The sequence below is a fragment of the Heliangelus exortis genome, chromosome 1 (genome assembly GCF_036169615.1).
Source record: "Heliangelus exortis chromosome 1, bHelExo1.hap1, whole genome shotgun sequence".
Taxonomy (NCBI): domain Eukaryota; kingdom Metazoa; phylum Chordata; class Aves; order Apodiformes; family Trochilidae; genus Heliangelus; species Heliangelus exortis.
Genome location: NC_092422.1, coordinates 159,673,390 through 159,692,237, shown reverse-complemented (window position 1 = coordinate 159,692,237; position 18,848 = coordinate 159,673,390). Strand labels below are relative to the sequence as shown.

General features: G+C 42.2%; 1 protein-coding gene across 4 annotated transcripts; it reads right to left on the bottom strand.

Moving 5' to 3' along the window:
- Positions 1-1,286: 1,286 nt before the first annotated feature.
- CREBL2 (cAMP responsive element binding protein like 2) lies at positions 1,287-18,552 on the bottom strand. 4 transcript variants are annotated; one of them, XR_011723863.1, is made up of 5 exons: positions 18,373-18,552; positions 7,481-7,675; positions 6,247-6,394; positions 2,741-2,856; positions 1,287-2,152 (listed from the first exon to the last, which is right to left on the bottom strand). XR_011723863.1 is itself a non-coding variant. In XM_071733343.1 (4 exons), exons 1-4 carry the CDS (start codon positions 18,385-18,387, stop codon positions 2,148-2,150), a joined length of 363 nt encoding a protein of 120 aa, XP_071589444.1. In that variant the 5' UTR covers positions 18,388-18,552; the 3' UTR covers positions 1,287-2,147. The 4 variants fall into 4 exon arrangements, 3 of the variants coding, with proteins under 3 accessions (XP_071589444.1, XP_071589446.1, XP_071589445.1); XM_071733343.1 differs by lacking the exon at positions 2,741-2,856; XM_071733345.1 differs by lacking the exons at positions 1,287-2,152; positions 2,741-2,856 and adding an exon at positions 4,335-5,572.
- Positions 18,553-18,848: the final 296 nt, after the last annotated feature.

Genomic DNA, 18,848 nt, shown 5'->3' with positions numbered 1-18,848 from the left:
GCCCTCGGGACAGAATTTTCTCTCTCACAGATAAGTTCACTGCCACCTCCATCAAGTTTTTCAAGTTTGCCAAAATTACCCTTTTGTTTGAAAACACTGCCAGGTATTTTCACCCAGTAACAACCTGGAATTTTAAAGAAATGTAAGGAACAGAATCTGAATCCTAATGTTTTGAGTGAAAGAGACAACTTAGAACTTTGGGTAGCAGCACTGTTTGAACACATTTCCAACATCTACAAGTGAACACCCCTGTCACTGCTGTCTGCTGAGAGTGCTGCCCTCCTCCTGATCATACAGCTCATCAGAACAAGTGAAAAACCCCACTGGGGCGAGCTGATAGCAGCACTGCTTCCACCAGGCTCTGTGGAGAAGCAGACTGGTCCTGAGCTATGAAACTTGCAATGCAGAAAGGGTTTTTACTCTGCTGCTACTGAGAGCTTAAAATGCAGCAGGGGTGCTCAGTGGGAGTTTGTGGGTGTGGTATCCACCCTGTGTGCAGACAAGAAGAGAAACAGCAGGCTTACTCATGTTTTTATGTAGTCCTCTGGAAAAGGAACCACTGATGGCTTTTGAAAACAGCTGCCAGACTACATAGGGAAGGAGATTCACAGAAGACTGGAGAAAAAAAAAAAAAATGCATACCAAAAAGTGGGAGATTTAAAAGTACTTCTTAGGGGAGAGGAAACAAAAAGCCCAGAAATGCAAAACAGAAAACACTGACCTAGCAACACGACAGGATCTATGTTTGATAGGGAGTAGGAAAGAATTGTTGTTACATCAGCAGGCATTTGGAGCATGCCACATAAGGAGATGGTGAAGTTGGAGGACACTGCTGGTATGCTCTTCCACAGGAATATGCAGCATTGCTGTCGCCAGCACTGTTTAACTTGATCAAAATGTATTTTGAAAGTTGCCATGAGAAAGAAAGGATGGAAAAAGTCACCATTCATAGCAAGCTATTTCTACTCACATCAAACACTGTCTCATGGAAACACACATTTTTACAATTCACTTGTCTTTCACTCTGATTTCTTTCATCATCAGAATACCCATCAGCTGCAGCACAGTCACAAGTGTTACTATTACTCACCCTAATACATAGAGACCATACACAACAATTGCTTGAAGCAGCAGTTCATGTTACTAGTGCTGATTTAGGCCAGCTCTGAGTTACAGGAAAACACACAAAAAAAATGGGGCTAATTTTGCGATAGTTACGGAAGCAAAACTTCCACCACTCAGAAGATTTTTATGGAGGAGAAAAGGAAACTGAAAGTCAGTTGCTAAGGTTTTTAAAATATTTTTAATGACACCGCTGAAAATCACTAGCTGAACAATTACAGCATTTTCTAGTTTAAATTTAAAGATAAAGAAAATAAAAATAATAGTATAAATAGCAGGCAACAATCTGCAGAAATTGCTTAAGGCGATGGCTATAACTAACACTACAAATTCTCCTTCTGTATCTACATCTACAAACTCATACATTCCATAAATACAGCATCAGTTGAACTTTATCCCACTGATGTACTTATTCAGTATGGGATACCTCAGATCTTATTCTCAATTAGAAGCTTTTTTTTTTTCACACACAAATCCACAGCAATGTTTTACAAGAAATTCAGTTACTGACATAACTTAGAGAAATTAATGATCAGTGGCACTAGCAGCAGAAAACTCATTATGCTTCTCCTTGCTTACCTACAACAGGGATTTTCACATCAGCTGATCCTGTCGCTCATGTATAATTCTTAAGCATAATTAAAAACCAGTGTTCTTATTTCAGCTTCTCCTCAGACTTCTCTACATTTTTAGACGAGGTCTCAACCATTTGGTCCTTACATGAACATTAATTTTATAGCTAATTAGAGTGATCATAGAATCATGGAATGGTAGGAGTTGGAAGGGATCATCTAGTCCAACTCCCTCCCACTAAATCAGGTTCACCTAGAGCAGGTTGCAGAGGATTGTGTCCAGGCAAGTTTTTAGTATCTCTAGAGAAGGACACTTCTCAGCCTCTCTGGGCAGCCTTTCCCAGTGCTCTGTGTAATTCCTTGGAAAATAGCAAATGGAGCTATGATGCCAACTCTCCATCTCTTCATGGGATGCCATAAAGAACTAGATTCATTATTGATGCAGAATAATCTTCACCCTAACATGAAAAAGGAAAAAAAAAAAAAAAGGGAAAAAAAAAGGGAAAAAAAAAAAACAAGTCAGACATAGGCACTCTCCTAAAGTCGTCAAGGTTTCAGCTGTCAAGAAATGAAAAAACTTTCTGAAATACATCAAATATATGAAAAAACCCCAATTACCTCTAAATTATGTCTTTTGAAAAGCATGTAATAGAATATAGATTCTTTGACAAACACTATTATCAGATTATGAAAGCAGACAGCAATTTTATTTATCTATAAATTTTAATAAAATGTTCTCAAGTGACAAGTTGATTAAAAGCACACACTGTGTTTTTCAGGGTTCTATGCACACAGCATATATACAGCACATAAAAAGACAACACTTATTGCAAGTTTTTCTTATGAAAAGTTTCCACTTGTCTGGTAAACCCTTGGGATACATTTTCCAAAAGGATTAGTGTGACTGTACAGTGCTCACTCCATCAGCATCAACTGAGCTCAGTCTTACTGTACCTGACTGTAACAGAGGTCTAGTGTTGCTTTAGACATCAATTAGTACACATGGCATCTTTTTGAAGGCTGTGGATAGCTTTGGAGATACCCACCTTTGGCTGGGTTCTAGCTGACCATTAGATTTCCATGGCAAGTGGGAAAATGAAGCATTTCCAGGATTATTTCCTTTCTTCAATGTTTGTGAGAAAGAGCCAGCTGCACACATTCACTGCAGGAGAAATGGGTGGAAGGCTGTACCCATATATTGCACAAAGAGAGGTTAAGGCTAAACCATCCTCTGTGATTTGGGGTACTTTTGAGAATCCTAATCAGAGGACCAGGCTGTACCACTTCTAGGAGCCACCTCAATGTAGATTGAAATTGTAAGCATTAAGACTATCAAACGAGCATGAATCACAAAAGTAGCTGTTGGTTTTTAAGGGGGAACTGCTAAACATCAAACTCCAAAATAAAGGACTCCCAGAGATCCATCTGAAGCCAGAATATTTGCAACATAGCACGATCTGCCATGTTATGGAAGCCACAGAACAATTAATGATTGTCCCTGGGATTCCTACATTTCATCATGAACTATGGCATCCAGAGCAAGTTGGTGTCTGTAATTCTGTAGCATACTTATTTTGGCTTGCAGGACAAACTTGGAAACAGTTTAGGATGATGATGGAGGCTGTACCATGCCTCCTGTCCCATCTGCATGAAGCACAAAAGAGCTGGTAGGACACAGATGTCACTCTTCATGCCACAGAGCTGGACCCAGGCTTGCCAAACACAATCCTGTCATGCCAACTGCTGCCTAGGACAGGAAGCAGCAGCCACTGTGATGAGGAACAGATGAAAATTGTTGCTCATCACAATGAGAAAGACCAACTCCCAGTTTCGTCCATAAAAGAAAACTCCTGAGAAGTTTCTTGTGTGGTATCACAGAAAGTGGAACAAGGAAAGAGTGAAGGGAAGAGAACCAGCGGGCTATTTCTAGTGAGTTTTTGAGATGAGTTTGTCATGGTGTCTAGAGCAGAGGGGAAATACTCTGGTCACACATACCTTAACTCCTCTGTGTGTTTTCTACATCCCTGATTCAGAAAGACACTCAAGTATACACATAACCTTTGAAAGATGCTTAATTACAATAGATCGTTTACATTGGAAGCCAGACTGTGTGAGTCTAGCTCTAACAGAAAAATAACATATCATGCTTCTGGCATGTTCATGTTAAAATCCAACTGCTGGGTTCACAGAATATAGCTCTGGACATCTGGCCTAATTTTTTTTTTTTCCCAGACAATCCAGAAAAAGGACAGACAAGAATTCAATACATACAAAAATACCAAAACCTAGGGTCTGGCTTTGTCGCTGTCTTTCAGGACAAAGTGAAGCTCAGAGCTTAAATAGAGGGTGGGGGCAGCCCTCAGATGTTTCTCATGTCAGCTTCAGTGTTACTGAAGCTTTCATAACAGTTTTCCATGTCTATGCAACATTCCAAGCAATTGCTAATGAAGTACATGTGTGGAGGGTCTAGAGTAAACCCACGGCTTAAGGATTAATATATGAGTGCTCAGAATGGAATTCTGAAAACAACTGTGCTGTACACTGAAATATGTCACTTTATTATTTTCAACTAATCCTTAACTGGGATAATGTTAAACAGGCTCAAATAATTCAAAAAATAAAAGAAGGCAACACTCGGTCTAGCAAAGTAATTCACTGTAATATTTATTCTACGAAACAAAAAAGAAAACATAAGATTAAAAAACATTCCATGCATTTCGTAAAATACAAAGATAAACATTGTCACAAACAAAACAGAGAATAAGCAGGCAAAACCCCCACTGAAAATCCAAAGAGCTCCACTCTCCACATTACATCACATAAATGCCAAAAGCATACATGGGAGAAAGAGAGGCCTAAGGAAAGTGGCAGGGAATCTGTCAATATCTGGGATGAGTAAATCAGGCTGCAGGTCTTTTGCCATCATCTCTCTTGTCACAAAACCAAACTAATGCAACTTGTTTTCCTTTCTACATTTCTTGGCATTATCTTTGGCTGGGAAACCAGGATAGCAGAGCAGAATTCATGTTAAGTTGCAGGCTAGAAAGGTATTGGGTCTCAAGGTGTTGGTAAACACGGGAAGGTAGTGGGGCACAAGGGGTGGGAGGAGATGGCAGTCGTTCCACTGCCAGGAAGAGGGTGGAAAGCCATGCTCTGACTATCTCACTGGGGGCATGGGGGTGGGAAATACATCCTGCAATAGAAGTATGGGAGAAGCAGGGAATATATCTTGTACCTCTCTTTAGAAGAGTCCCAGTAACATAAAAGACATGCTGTGTTAAAAAGGGTGCTGAAAGCAACACCTTTCAGGTTACAAATTACATTCTATAAACCTTTTCATTGAAAGCTTTTGATCCAGTTGCTTCTCCTCAACCTAAGGTTCTCCATTTGGCTTTAGCAAAGCTGTTACAAGATCTTCCTCTTTTATTTTACTGAACTTCTCAAACTCTCACAATGGTTACCAGCCACATAACTGACCACAAGGCCAGGCTAATTCTGGGCTCTGACCCAAAAGCAGCTCCCTTCTCTCACTGGGGATGCCCAAAAGCTGCCATAGCTGTATTTGGGGAGGGTGGTGTAGAGGAAGGAAGAACGAGGTTCTGCTTACACAAACACCTATTACCCCAAAATCCCACTCCATACAGGCTTAGGAACACCACAATCAAAGAGTTTCATGTGGGAAAGAGCAAAGAGAAGACTGCAGACTGGGATCCTTCCCCGTGCACCCAGGGATGCATCCGCTTCTCTGACAGCAGCATTCTTCTGCTAGCTACCAAGCTATCTCTGCTGCAGTGTGGAAGGTTCTGCATTGGCCTCCTGTGAATGATGCACCACGAGGGAAGATTGTTACAGTTACATGTGTGGCCTTCACCTTGTTTCTTAAAACATAAAGCTAAGAATTAATTTATTTTTTTCTAATTTACAGTAACATGTAATTTAACCTGTAGCATGAGATATTTCAAAATTAGAAGATGGGAGATATAGAATTGCCCATGATAAACCTGAATGCTGTTCCTCTGCATGTATGTGTTAGAAATGTAACTTGATACCACATGATCTTTTCACCTTTCAGTCCCCAGAAGAACCTTATTTCACTCTCTGGACAAGCACAAATGAGGCAGAAGGAAGACTCTGCAGGAAGTGCCAAGTCCAACATTTCTCACTTTCGAGTGGCTGCAGCTAGAACACTGTTCTCCTGATGGAGTTTTAAAAATTGTTATGTTTTGTGTGCTCCATTTACCTTGCATTAGGAAGACAGAATACGCTATAAAAGATAAAGGTGCCAGGTCTTCACAAGTCTCCACAGGGCTTGGTGAAAGACAAAGATTGAGTCTTCTTTTAAAATAGCTGCCCAGCTTCCTACCTAGTGGTAATTTCAGTGTTGACCACGTAAACATTACACAGGGTCTTTGTACCACCCACTAAACTCTTTGCTTCAATTCACTATTTGTGCCCAAAAACACATCCTTATGTTTCTTCCTACACCACAGCCATCCTCCTACACCACAAAAGATGTAACAAAATAGGAATTAATCATACGCTGGATACTCACAGGGACTGCTGCTGTTTGCTTCTGTCTTCACAGCCTTGGCAAGTTTGGTTGAGTTCTGCTGTGCTTTGCCTTGCTCCTCTCCAGTTAGCAGGGCTTTTATTTCAGAGGGGATTTTCCCTTGGTCCATGGCCATGCACCACTGCTTGTACTGAAATATGCAGGCACATTAGGCACTAACAAACTGCCAGGATCACATTAGCAGACAAAACAGAGCTGTAATATTTACCTTCCTGTATATTCATTTAAGGTTTGAATTTACTGGGCTGAAGCCTCTTAGAAAACTGCAGAGCACTAATGAGCAAAGCACGTGTCCATGGTTGCATACCTGGCCTCAACAAATCCTGTTTCAGTCAATAAACTGCTACTCAGTGGCAGCACTAGACAATACTGTAATTATTAAACAACATGGAACACTTTGTGCATTTTCTCACTGCTGGCATGCCAGAATACCGTTCCAGTTCATGGCCTATTAAAAACAAATATTTCACATGACTCTGGGCCTGATTGACTATTAAGAGGTCCTTTCTGATTGTGCAAGCCACAGTAACAGCACATGTGCCTTGCTCCCTGTTCATCTTAAATTCTTCACTGGCAAACTCTGAAGCACACCAGTTGGCTGACTCTCCACTCAGTCCTGACCCCATTCATTTGTGGCCATTAGCCCTGCCTATGCAAACAAAGCTAATGAAAGGTCAAGGAAATATCCTCAGCTCAAATCAAATTTCAGTGGCAACTCAATACCAACAAGGAGCTGAGTCTCTACTGCCAGATGAAACATTCTCTTCAATTAATACAATTTATTTGGCTAAGAAAACAACCTTGTATGTGCTGGAACACAGGACAGCAGTGTGACCATCTGCACAGAGAGAATGCTTCAAGTATCAACCTCCCCAACAGAAACAAAGGTTTCCCTTGATATTTTTAGACATCTCTTTCCACCTTCTATCTCATTCTAGCTCTGAAATGTTTGTTTTGGAGAACCTCTGATAAAGACAACAGATTCATATGCAATGGGGCTTTCTTTGCTTGTTTTTAGTTCAAAACCAGCAGATAACTTGACATGGGGTTCATATTCAACATACAAAGTAGGCAAACAGCTGAATGCATCTGTTACCAATGTTTTGATACCTTACGGCTAGCCAAATCCCCCTCTCAGTCACAGTGATTTGGAGAAAAAAACATCCATGAGGACAGGTCCCAAATAACAAATTTAAGCTAAATGACAGTTTCTTACCATTTCAAGCTCTTCTCTGAGAGCACAGATAGCTCTCTCTCTGCTCGAAACCAGCTCTTCCAGGTACTGGTACCTCAGCTTCTTCCTGGCTCTGCACTCTCTTGCACTCTGACGACTTCTTTCGAGTTTGGCCTTCAAATCTATTTTGGCTGGTTTACGGCCTCGCTTGCCTGGTTTCTTTACCTTGCCTCCAACCTGGAAAGGAAGAGTACAGATAAGATTCTATTCTGCAAAGGTAATGCTCTAACCATGTCACTGTGCCAACCACACGTCTCAAGTAGAAAATCTTGCATATAACTTCACTGAATCTGGAGCAACAGAGGAAATAAGGGGACTGGTGTGTGATGTTTTCAGTGGCAGCATCAAAAACAAAAGGAAAGGATATGACTTCATAGTGAAGTCAGTGCTTAAGTGATCCTATTGTAAATGCTACTAATCTGACCTGAAGGAGCTCCACAGACTGCTTGAGGTTGGTAGGGACTTCTGGAGATGGTCTGGTCCAACTCCCCAACTCAAGCAAGGCCACCTAGAGCTGGCTGCCCAGGACTGTGTCCAGATGGTTTCTGAATGTCTCCAAGGAAGGAGACTCCACAAGTACTCTGGGCAGTCCCTGCCAGTGCTCAGTCACCCTCACAGAGAAATAAAAAAAGCACTTCCTGATACTCAGACAGATTTTCCTGAGTTCCAGTTTGTACCCACTGCTTCTAGTCCTGGCACTGGGTATCACCTAAGAGAGCTTGTCTCCCATCTTCCTTATGCAATCCCCTTCAGATACTTCTACATCCTGATGAGATACCCTGAGCCTTCTCTCCTCCAGGCTGGATAGTCCCATGTTTCCCAGCCTTTCTTCACGGGAATGATTCTACAGTCCCTTCATCATCTAAGTGGCCTTTTGCAGGACTCTCTAGTGGCTCCATTTCTCTCTTGTACTGGGGTCCGTGAAACCTGACACTACATCAGATATCTAGGAGGATATCTGGGACACAGAGGAGACAGAGATGAGAGCCACCTTGTAATGAAACTGTTTTAATATTACCAACAACCCAAGCCAATTCTAGAAACAGTATATTATGGAGTTGCACATTTTAATTTGGAAGAAAACAAAATTCTTTACACCAACATAATAAAAAACTTAGTTTTGCTGCAATGAAATGACCACAGTTTCAGTCTACTCTAAAGAGGAATTATTGACTAAGTCATCTGAGCTTTCTCAGACCCAGTTTCTTTCAAAGTAATCTTCTGAAGATTTTTACTCAACAGGGAACTCAGTTACACCGAGTCCTACCTCTGCTGCCTCTCTTCATAGAATCATAGAATGGTTTGGGTTAGAAAGCACCTTAAAGATCATCCAGTTCCAACCTCCCTGCCATGGGCAGGGACACCTCCCACTAGACCAGGCTGCTCAGAGCCCCATCCCACCTGGCCGTGAACACTTCCAAGGAGAGGGCATCCACAACTCCTCTCTGGGCAACCCATTCCAGTTTCTCACTACCCTCACGCAAATAATTTATTCCTAATATCTAACCTAAATCCACCCTCTTCCAGCCTGAAACGATTACTCCCCATCCCATCACTATACACCCTTGTAGAATGTCCCTCTCCAGAGTTCCTGTGGACACCCTTCAGATATGGAAGGCTGCTGTAAGGTCTCCTCAAAGCCTTCTCTTTTCCATGCTGAATAACCCCAACTCTCTCAGCCTGTCTTCACAGGAGAGGTACTTCAACCCTCTTGATCATCTTTGTGACCCTCATAAGTACTCACTCCAACAGCTCCATGTCCTTCTTGTGCTGGAGGCTCCAGAACTGGGCACAGTACTCCCTCACAAAAGCAGAGTAGAGGGGGAGAATCACCTCCCTCAACCTGCTGGCCACACTTCTTTTGTTGCAGCCCAGGATACAGTTGGCTTTCTGGACTGTAAGTGCACATTGCTGGTGCACACTGAGCTTCTCATCAACCAACACACCCAGGTCCTTCTCCTCAGAGCTGTTCTCAATCCATTTTCTGCCCAACCTGTAATTGTGCTTGGGATTGCCCTGACCCATTTGCACAACCTTGCACTGGTTCAGCTTCATGCAGTTTGCACAGACCTGCCTCTCAAGCCTTTCTAGGTCCCTCTGGATGGCCTCTCTTGCCTCCAGCATGTTGACACTAAACATTCTGGCCTTCAAAATACCATAAGGCAACCCTGACAACAGTCTTCTCACACCTCCTCATGCAACCTACCCCAATGTTCAATTGTCCCACTGCTTAATTTATATCTCCCTTGCAGAAATGGAACCCCTTAATTTCTTGCCCTTTGGAGTGCAGATTTTGCAGTCATTTACCCTCTTCTTTGTGACTCCTTTTTACAGGTCTGAAAGCTTCTCTTGCTAAAAATTAAAAACAAAAAATAGGAATAGTTTCCACCATGTTTATTTTATGCTTCCCCACCCAAATAGTTTACTCTTAACATGTGGGCATGGCACATGAAAGTCTTAAATATGGTCTGAAACTCAGCACACTGGCCATCAGGTAGTATCACCTTGTAAGCATTACATCAGCATTAGACACACCCCACCTCCCATCTGAAGTGAGGATTTCTCATTATTTGCATTCTGACCACACTGTTTGAATGGAGGGGGTGTGGAGAAACACACCTAACACACACACACATCTTTGTACAAGAATTTCACTCCTGGCTTCGTGCTTTACCATACTGCACATGCAGTAATTTTTTTAAGAGTCAGTGTTGAAAATATCAGAATTTTTATGATAAAAAGGGCACGTTTTACTGGGTGATGCTACAAAATAAGTAAGCTTTGACATTCAAAGAAGTCACTTGTTCAACAAACTTAACAGGCTGCAATAAAAACAAGAAACACAGTGAATTGATGTGCTCAGAATGAAGGAAAAAAAGGATTATACAATTGAGCCTATTCTTTCTTTGCAAAGTGAGTCAACAATCACATGCCAACATAATCCCACCCTCTCTATATTGCCTCTCCTAATTTATTCAGAAGTAGCTGCCTACCATAAGCAAATGAAGGGACAGAAAGTACTTAATGGACATCCAGCAATGATGAAACAAAAATAACACAATTCAGAAAAGCAAAGGAAAAAAAGATAAATCTCTTTTACATTTGAACTACTGAATACAGTTTGAATAATTCAGTCAGTCCACCAAGGCGCTCTCTTTAAGACCTTGTAGTTCAGATACTATATTCTCTGAAACACTATAAACCTAACCAGCCACAGTCAAGGGGGAAATAAGGTCCAAAGAAAGGAAAGTGACTGTCCCCTTCTGGGCATGACACAGCCAGCTCTCTCCTCTCACGGAACCATGCTCATTTTTACACACGGTGTGATTTATACTCCTAATTCAGGAGACAGAAATACACAGTCTTCCCAGGAGAGGCAGCAGGCAGACATAATGTGCTATCTATTATTACCTGCACTTGAAGGATTTCTGGGTATTACATTAGACACTATAACCAAGGTACTTTAGTTCTCAAAGACTTCGAGCACCCGCGGCTTTTCTGTGTCAGTGCAAGGCAGTTCAAAGTAAATCTTTGAATTCAAGAGCTAGATAAGGTCTTGTAGAGACATACACTCCAGCTCTCTTAAAGAAAGAACAACCTTTGCCAATCTTTGAGCTATGACCCTCTAGAAGAGTAAGCTGGCACTTGAGGTTGGAGTCCCAGCACGTCACAAACCGATGTGTGAACAAAAGAGTAACTCGGGTCTTCATCCTGTGCACACCACGGCCGTGTCCTTCCACCAGGAACACCAGGAAAGTTGCCACCACACTGCTTCTCACAAGGAGCTAGTTAGAACTACTTGAAAGTACCACCCAGCCTTTCCACAGCCAGCATCTTGGGTGGCAACAAGCTTTGAAAAGCACTTGCAAGCAGCACAGCTTCACAGCAGTTAAATCCATCCAATGCCACAATCTCATAAAATAATTTCTTTTTTAAGGACCGGTTATTTTAAAGCATCTTGTGCATGTTTATACATAGCTGACCTTTCTCTTCAAGGGAGGGGACACATCAACACAGAAAACATTTAAAAGGGCGAGAGAGAGGGGATCATTATACCAGTAAGATATCAAGTGAGCTCATATAAGCTCTTGAGTTTAAAGGCACGTTTCTATGGACTGACCTAGAGATGTGGACATAAAACAGTTAAAGGCACTTCACAAACTGCAAGGAAAGCAGACACTGGTGTAGACTGCACACTGCACAGGCATTCTGGATCCACCATTATCAATGAACTGCTTTCCTTTTAGTCACTCCAGAGAGCTTCCTACAGACAGGTGTACTAATTGCTCTCCCTCTCTCTCTCTCTCTCTCTCTCTCTCCCCCAAGATCTTTCACCACTGCAGCAGCCCTACACACAAGCTCTTATGGAATGAAAAAGGCTTTTACCTCTTGGGTCATTGCTTGCCAGTGCTCTAATCACCAGGACTACGGAAATATGAAAAGCCTCTTTCCCTTTTAACTCTGGTTTTAAGCAGCAATACCTTAATAATCTGCCTTCACACTATCCTACAAGACTTCTGCTGTCTTTGTGGCTCTTGAACTACATTTCGTCTATAACTATCCATCACCTTGCACTACACGAGTTTAACAAATGTTTTAATCAAATCCTGCATCCTTAGTAGTTTTTCCTCAACAATATTTAGAACCTCCTGCTGTAGCCTTGAGCAGCCCAGCTTGAAAAAAAAAAAAAAACAAAAAAAAGCCCCTGATAAATCATTTGCTGCTATCCCACATTACCATATCTCCCTGGCTTCTAGTCATGTTTGCCTACTCAGTTGCTATGCTGATGTGACAGAAAGAAGACAAAGCACAAGTGCTAGTTGATGTTGAACATGGCAACTGACCAAGAGAAAACAAGCAAGCAAACATTTTTTATTCCCTTTGTATTCCTCTGGAGTTCATAAAGGGATGGGATCTGTTAGTATTCAGTAGTAGGAATTTGGGTTTTTTTAGGAAGTCATATGCAATCAAGAGCCTGAACAACAATAATCATAAAATTTGTCATAGAAATATTAATGTGACATACATTTATCAGAAATATGACCAAGCTCCTATTTCAGTTCACTCAGAAAATACAAAAACTTATCTCCCTCCCTTTTTAATACAGCACCTAGATGATAACATTCTTGCCTGGCATCAGTATTCATGTACCAAATTATTTGACCTGGAATTGGAAATAGCTTCCATAGTGACAAACAGCTATATGTCACTAGCCCTGACATATAAAAAGTCCTTAGATATCTGGATTTTTTTATTTCTACCACCATCCCTTCCCCAAAAAATGGATTCAGCAGATCTCTACATAAGCACTGCGAGACTGCACGATGAAGAGGTTCTCCTTTGAAAGGGTATTTATACATAATATGGCTACCAGCAGTCACAACTCTGAAGAACTGATCCACTCAGAAAACTGAGATTAAGCTGGCCTCACTGTGACAGTTGCAGCTTTGGGACAGTCTGGCAAAATAAAACAATGTTAACTGAAGCACTGTTTAGCACTGCTGATCAGCACTGCTGATCACACTGACCAGTTCAGACTCTTCCAGGAACTCTCACTCAGTTCCTTCACAGATTAAAAAATAGCTCTTAACTGCCAGTGCTTGAGATGTAGTTCAGGAAATCATATTAAGCAGACTCTTGTTTGTGTTCATGACTGAAGGTACAGGACTGCAGAATCTAACTTAGCATGAAGCTGATGATCATCTACTGAATGTGTATAAAATTACACAAATTATTAGCAGGAAATATAAAACAAGCATGCAATCATTAAATTAGAGATGGGGAGGAATCTATTCACACTTGCACACATTTTCTCCAAACAGTAACCAAATTAAGTTAGCTGCAAGTCTAATAAAGATAAAGTTACCGGATCTGTTAAGTAATGGAGTATCATTCACAATAGCAGCATAAAACTCAGATAGGAAGTTTGCTGGTCAACCCTGCATTGCATGATGGTTTATAGTTTTAACACTGATTATTTAGTTATCTTTCACTGGTAGACAAAATGCATCTAACAATGATCAAAAAATGTGAGGTACTATGTAGTGAGCAAGCAGTTTCTAAGTCTATAGCAGATAGGTCAATCGAAATTAATCCTCAAAGTCTAATCATACTGGGTGTATAAAGAATGTAATCTTTAGCACAGGTGTGTGAAGAAGACTCTTTGTTGAAATACCTGTTTTTTAAAAAGCATAAGATAGGAATAAATACCAAGTTTGCATAAACTGTTATGCACAAGTCAAGATGGGTAAGGATTAGGGTTCAGGGTACGAATCACTATCCAGACTCTGCAGCAATCACCTAGGTGCCACCTTATGCCTCAACAGTTGAGAGTCCTCCTCTAACATTACTGCATATATTCTCCAAGCAACATGGCAAACATGAAATAAAACTGTTACAGCTGTCCTACAGGATTTAAGCTCATCCATTTCACTTACTCACTGCAAATGTGAGAAAGCAAACACATCATCTGAGAGACGCTGAGCAGCAACTTGTTAAAACATTTGATGATGCAAAACTGCCCATCTCAAATTATAACCGTGGTTATTTAGGTTTTGTATTTCCAAGCAAGCAGCACTGGGAACACTTCACGTCCAGACATGATCCTGGATGGAAGACTTCCCCAGACTTCCCCAGCACTTTGCAAACCTGCATACTCTGAAAAAGCCCTTAAGGCTGAAAACATAATAACCCACCTCCTTAACAACTGAGGTCATTATGAAAACAGATCCTGTGCTTGGCTGTCCATGCTGGCTCTTAGTCCCTGCTGTGGTGCTCCTGCTGCGGTGTTCAAAGCATTCCTCAGACTTAATTCCAGGATCACCTGGGAGATCACCCCTCTCCTTGTCATCCAGGTCACCCACAGCACCAAAGGTCACATGCAAAGCCATGCCAGAGGACATCTCAGGAATGAAAGACCCATCAAGTCATCCTTTTTAAGCACAAGATTTCACATCTGACGTGATCCCACATTCCCTCCAAGCAATGTCTGCATCCCCCCTAATTATGACTTACAGCAAAATCCCCCTTGGGATCACACACAACCAGGTATTTGATGTTCCAAAGCCAGGCAATGGGAAAAGCAGCACAACTTCTAAAGAGCAACCTCTTCCTGCCAGCATTCCCCTGCCCTGACACCAAGTGCTCCCCCAAAATAGAAAGGCTGCACAACCACAAAAAGCAAGACATGGACAGATGCCCCATCCATGAAGATAAAAGCCCCATATCTGAGCCCATAAAAGCCCCAGTTTATCTGAGGGCTTGCTTTCTCAAACTCAGTTAACACCTGATGACACTCTGACCATACCTTTGATTTGAAAGCCTTTCTTTCACTTCAAACATTGCAAGGTCGTAGTAGCTTAGAAATAGTCAGACCTCAAGACCAATGTCCTTGCCAAGTCCTGGGATCAGCCTGATTTAAGCTGGAGACCCGGCTTTCAACAGCCACAGCTTCTTTTACAGGAATAAAGGAATTTGTTTCTTCAGTCAGAGGACACATTTACAAGCAAAAGAAAGCCAACAGCCATGAAATAGTCTGTTCAAAGTTAAGAAACTAGTTAAGATCTATTTGTCTAAAAACCTCAAGAGTGGACATTTTTATTGCCATCAGAACTGGATTATGAAAGGTCTTCCCAAGCCTGACTATTTAACTTTTATTTGTATGTCCAACACATACAACTAGGTGCCTCGAACTAGCAAGGCATAATAAAAAGCATTGTAAAGGGTGTGCTTTACTAAATTTTCATTCATGTTCAAAAAATTAAGCAGTTACTACTTTCTGCTGCTAAGATTAAGAATGAAACATTATACACTTTTATTTAAATAAATCCCATTTAAAATTAAAATGCAGTATTTGCCCCCAGAATGCACTTTTTCTTAAAACTCAATCTACTCATTTATGTTTAGGCTCAGTTAAGTGTATTTTTTTCAGAAAAACAGATTTAATTTAAACATTTTGAAAACTAAAGCTATCTTTTCCTTAGAGAATATTTGTAATTAAAAAAAGCAACCCAAAGTTTTTTGTAGCTGGTTCGGTTTTTGTTTGCTTGTTTTCAATTTCACTGGTGTAACAGTGATCTAATGGTAAGATTTTTTTGCTTCTCATTTTACCATAAACCAAGAAGTTACTCACATAAGAATTTCTAAAGTCTACCCAACAAAAACTTCTATAATGAATACAAAAGTTTGCAGTTATATATGTGGAAATGTCTTTCAGCAGTTACGAAGAGTTACTGATCAACCAACACAAATGTGAAAAATATTTGTCATCCTAATAGAAATCCCCTGTTTCCCATTTTATATACTAAATACAAAACTATATTTTGTATTGTAGTCTTGTAAGCTAGCCAAGTCATTTCACCTGTAAAGGCTGAAATCACAGTGACAACATTTCTCCTTAATACTTCAGAAGCAGGTGTTATTTTAATAGAGATCAGCTGCCAAGGAACAGCTACATCACCAAACTCTTTCCCTTACACAACCAACAGCTCAAACCACAGCAAGGAGAAGTGAGACCAGTCTGAGTTTCAGAGCAGCTCTTCAGGAGAAAGAGGAGGTCGTATTTTGAGTTTGGTTGGGGTGTTTTTGTGTAAATAATAATCTTTAACACTGGAGCACAGAAGTTTTCTGGATCTGATGCAGATGAAGGAAAAACCTGAACTTGAGTGGATGCAGCTACAGAATGGTTACTTCACTGCTCGTGTAATTCATCTCAGTTTTAGCAGGAAAATTCCTTTCAGTCACACTCATTCAATTCACAGATAAGGCCCTGTGATCAGACAGGGGACTCATCTCAGTAAGAAGGAAATTGTGACTCAGAGGAATTTTATATCTCACGGACACGCTGGCTCAAGCTGCAAGACCACACTGTCTATAAAGTAAAAGGAGGACAAGTAGTGCTTGCCTCATCCTGACACAGCAGCACGCAAGGGGAAGAGCCTTCCCAAGGGAATTGGAATTTGTAGAATGGAGCTACCAAACCCTTAGGACAACCTGCAGCCTTGTGACCTCGTTCTGAAAGGAACTGCAGCCCTTCAGAACAATACAGCAAAGCCTTTCAAAGCAGCAGGTGCTTAGTTACCCACATCAGCTATTTTCAGCAGAAGATATGAGGATCCAGTGATGCCCAAGATAATTATCTCATGAAAAACGTGCTGACATAATAAAGATTTTCCCAGGGTACAGCCACACTTGGTAGTTCTGGGCAGGATCCTTTTCAATGCCACTGTCCTTGCAAATATCTCAAAGGTAAGTTTTAAATAAAAACATCGTACTAAGAAACTGTACTAGAGACTGGAGACAGGCAGAGTAAATATTCCACTTTTTTTTTTCTTTTTCCTCTACTTGACCTTTGAAAAAAAAAAAAGAGCAAAGACTTGTATAACTGACTGGATGAAAAGATTTAGTTTATTTTGTAAACATGCCCAAAAATGTTTCATAAAAAAAGCAGATTATCAGGACTTCTGATAGAGAAGAAATTAAGTGTTCTTAATATTAAAAGAAACAAAAAAATCAGCTAGTATTCATGAGCTATATATACCCCCCCAAATTAAATTTTCTGGATATTCTAGACTACTGCCCTGATAACAAACTTTCATGCAGTTCTCACAGTTGTATGCACTGTATTGACTTCAGTGATGCACATTCCCCTCCATTCTCCTTTGATGCTTTCAGACAAGGCCTCAATACAACCAAATAACAGGTTAGTTTGGAAAATTCCATGGATCCTTTATACTGACAACTTACTGTTCAACTTCTAAGTTTCTTAGCCATATTATTCACAAAATTACATCAAGTAAAAACCCATCAAGTTGTGGGGTTTTTCACTTGGAATTAAAGTGGATCAGTGCAGTCAGTATCCTTTTCAGTAAAATTTAAGTGGAAGGAAGAAAAAAAAAAAGTGTAAGCAGGTATGATACCACAGGTTTGATTACCACATCACCAGTTTTAATACTTAAGCCAAGGTCAGAATTCACTGAGTTAGAAGATGACTGAATTGCAGCCTACTTCAAGTGTGGTTTCACCTAGGTGCCTCCTAGGGATCTGAGCTACCTCCAGCACAACCCCCATGAAAACACCATCACCACCACTCACTCCAGTGAGCTCATACACACAAACTCAACTGGGACCAAAAGACCTGCACTGAGCAGATACAGGAGTTATATTCCCAGTCCTCAAACCAGTCCTGACAGGGCCTGTTTCAGACACCTTGCTGCAAGCAAATGGAGGAAGCGTTCCTCGTGCATCTTCTGATGTTTCACGATGCTTAAAAGAAGATCTGTACCTTCAGGATGCTCGTAAGATGACGGTCAAAGCACCAGCACCCATTACAAGGTTGCAACTCAAGCTCATGCCCTTAGACCCTTACCATTTGTCCACAGTTGGTATCTATCTAAGCGATGTGGGGTTCTATAGAAACATGATCCACAGCACCATCCACACTTCAGCACATGCCTAGGGCTTCAAGAAAAAAAGCCAGGGGCAGCACCCAAGCACTGTGCTCCATGGCCCGTAGAGAGAGAAGGGTGCAAGCAGGGGACCCCTCCTCCTTCCTGCCGGCAGCCACCAGAGGCCTTCAGGGGAAGGTTTCAAGATGACTCCAAAAGCCTTCAGGGGAAGGTTTCAAGATGACTCCAAAAGCCTTTGGCAGCAGCATCCACATTACTCCCAGTTCCCATAAATTCACCATTATGTGAAGTTTGGGGCCTTTACTTCGCACTTGGAGCTTGAACCCGCCAGGCTGAGGCGGGGGATGGATACCCAGGCTCCCTAGGACAAGCCCCACGACAAGCCCCTGCCAAGCCCACTCGCCTCACCAGCTGCCCTCGCCTCCATCCTCGCCCCAGCCCCCCCGGACAGGCCCCACAGCGCCTTACCTTACTGTCATCCATGTGTGCCGCCAAACCCAGCCCCCACCGCCGCAGCCCCTCTAGGGGCAGCGCACCGGAGCCGCCCGCCCCGCTCCGGCGGCCACCGGAGGTCACAGCCCCCCAGCGCGGCCCAATGCCGCCGCCATCACCGGCCGCCCTGTTTGTTTACAGCGGCCTCCCCCGCCCTGCGCTGGGCGGGCTGGGGAGAGGCGGCTGAGCGGTGCGCGCTGGGAAGCGTAGTCTTCTTCGGCCACGCCGCTGGCCCGCTGCAGGGGGGAGGGACTACAACTCCCAGCAGGCCTCGCTGGGGAGAGGCGCGGAGCTGCGCGGCGATTGGTCCCCGCCCCGCTGGGCGGGAGAACTACGTTTCCCAGAAGGCTCCCGGCGCCTGCCCCCTCCCCTTTCTCCCCCGAGGAGGAGCGGGCGTCCGCCTCAGCACTCCCGGGGGTCAGGCAGCTGCTGCTCCTCCTCTCGTGTTTCTC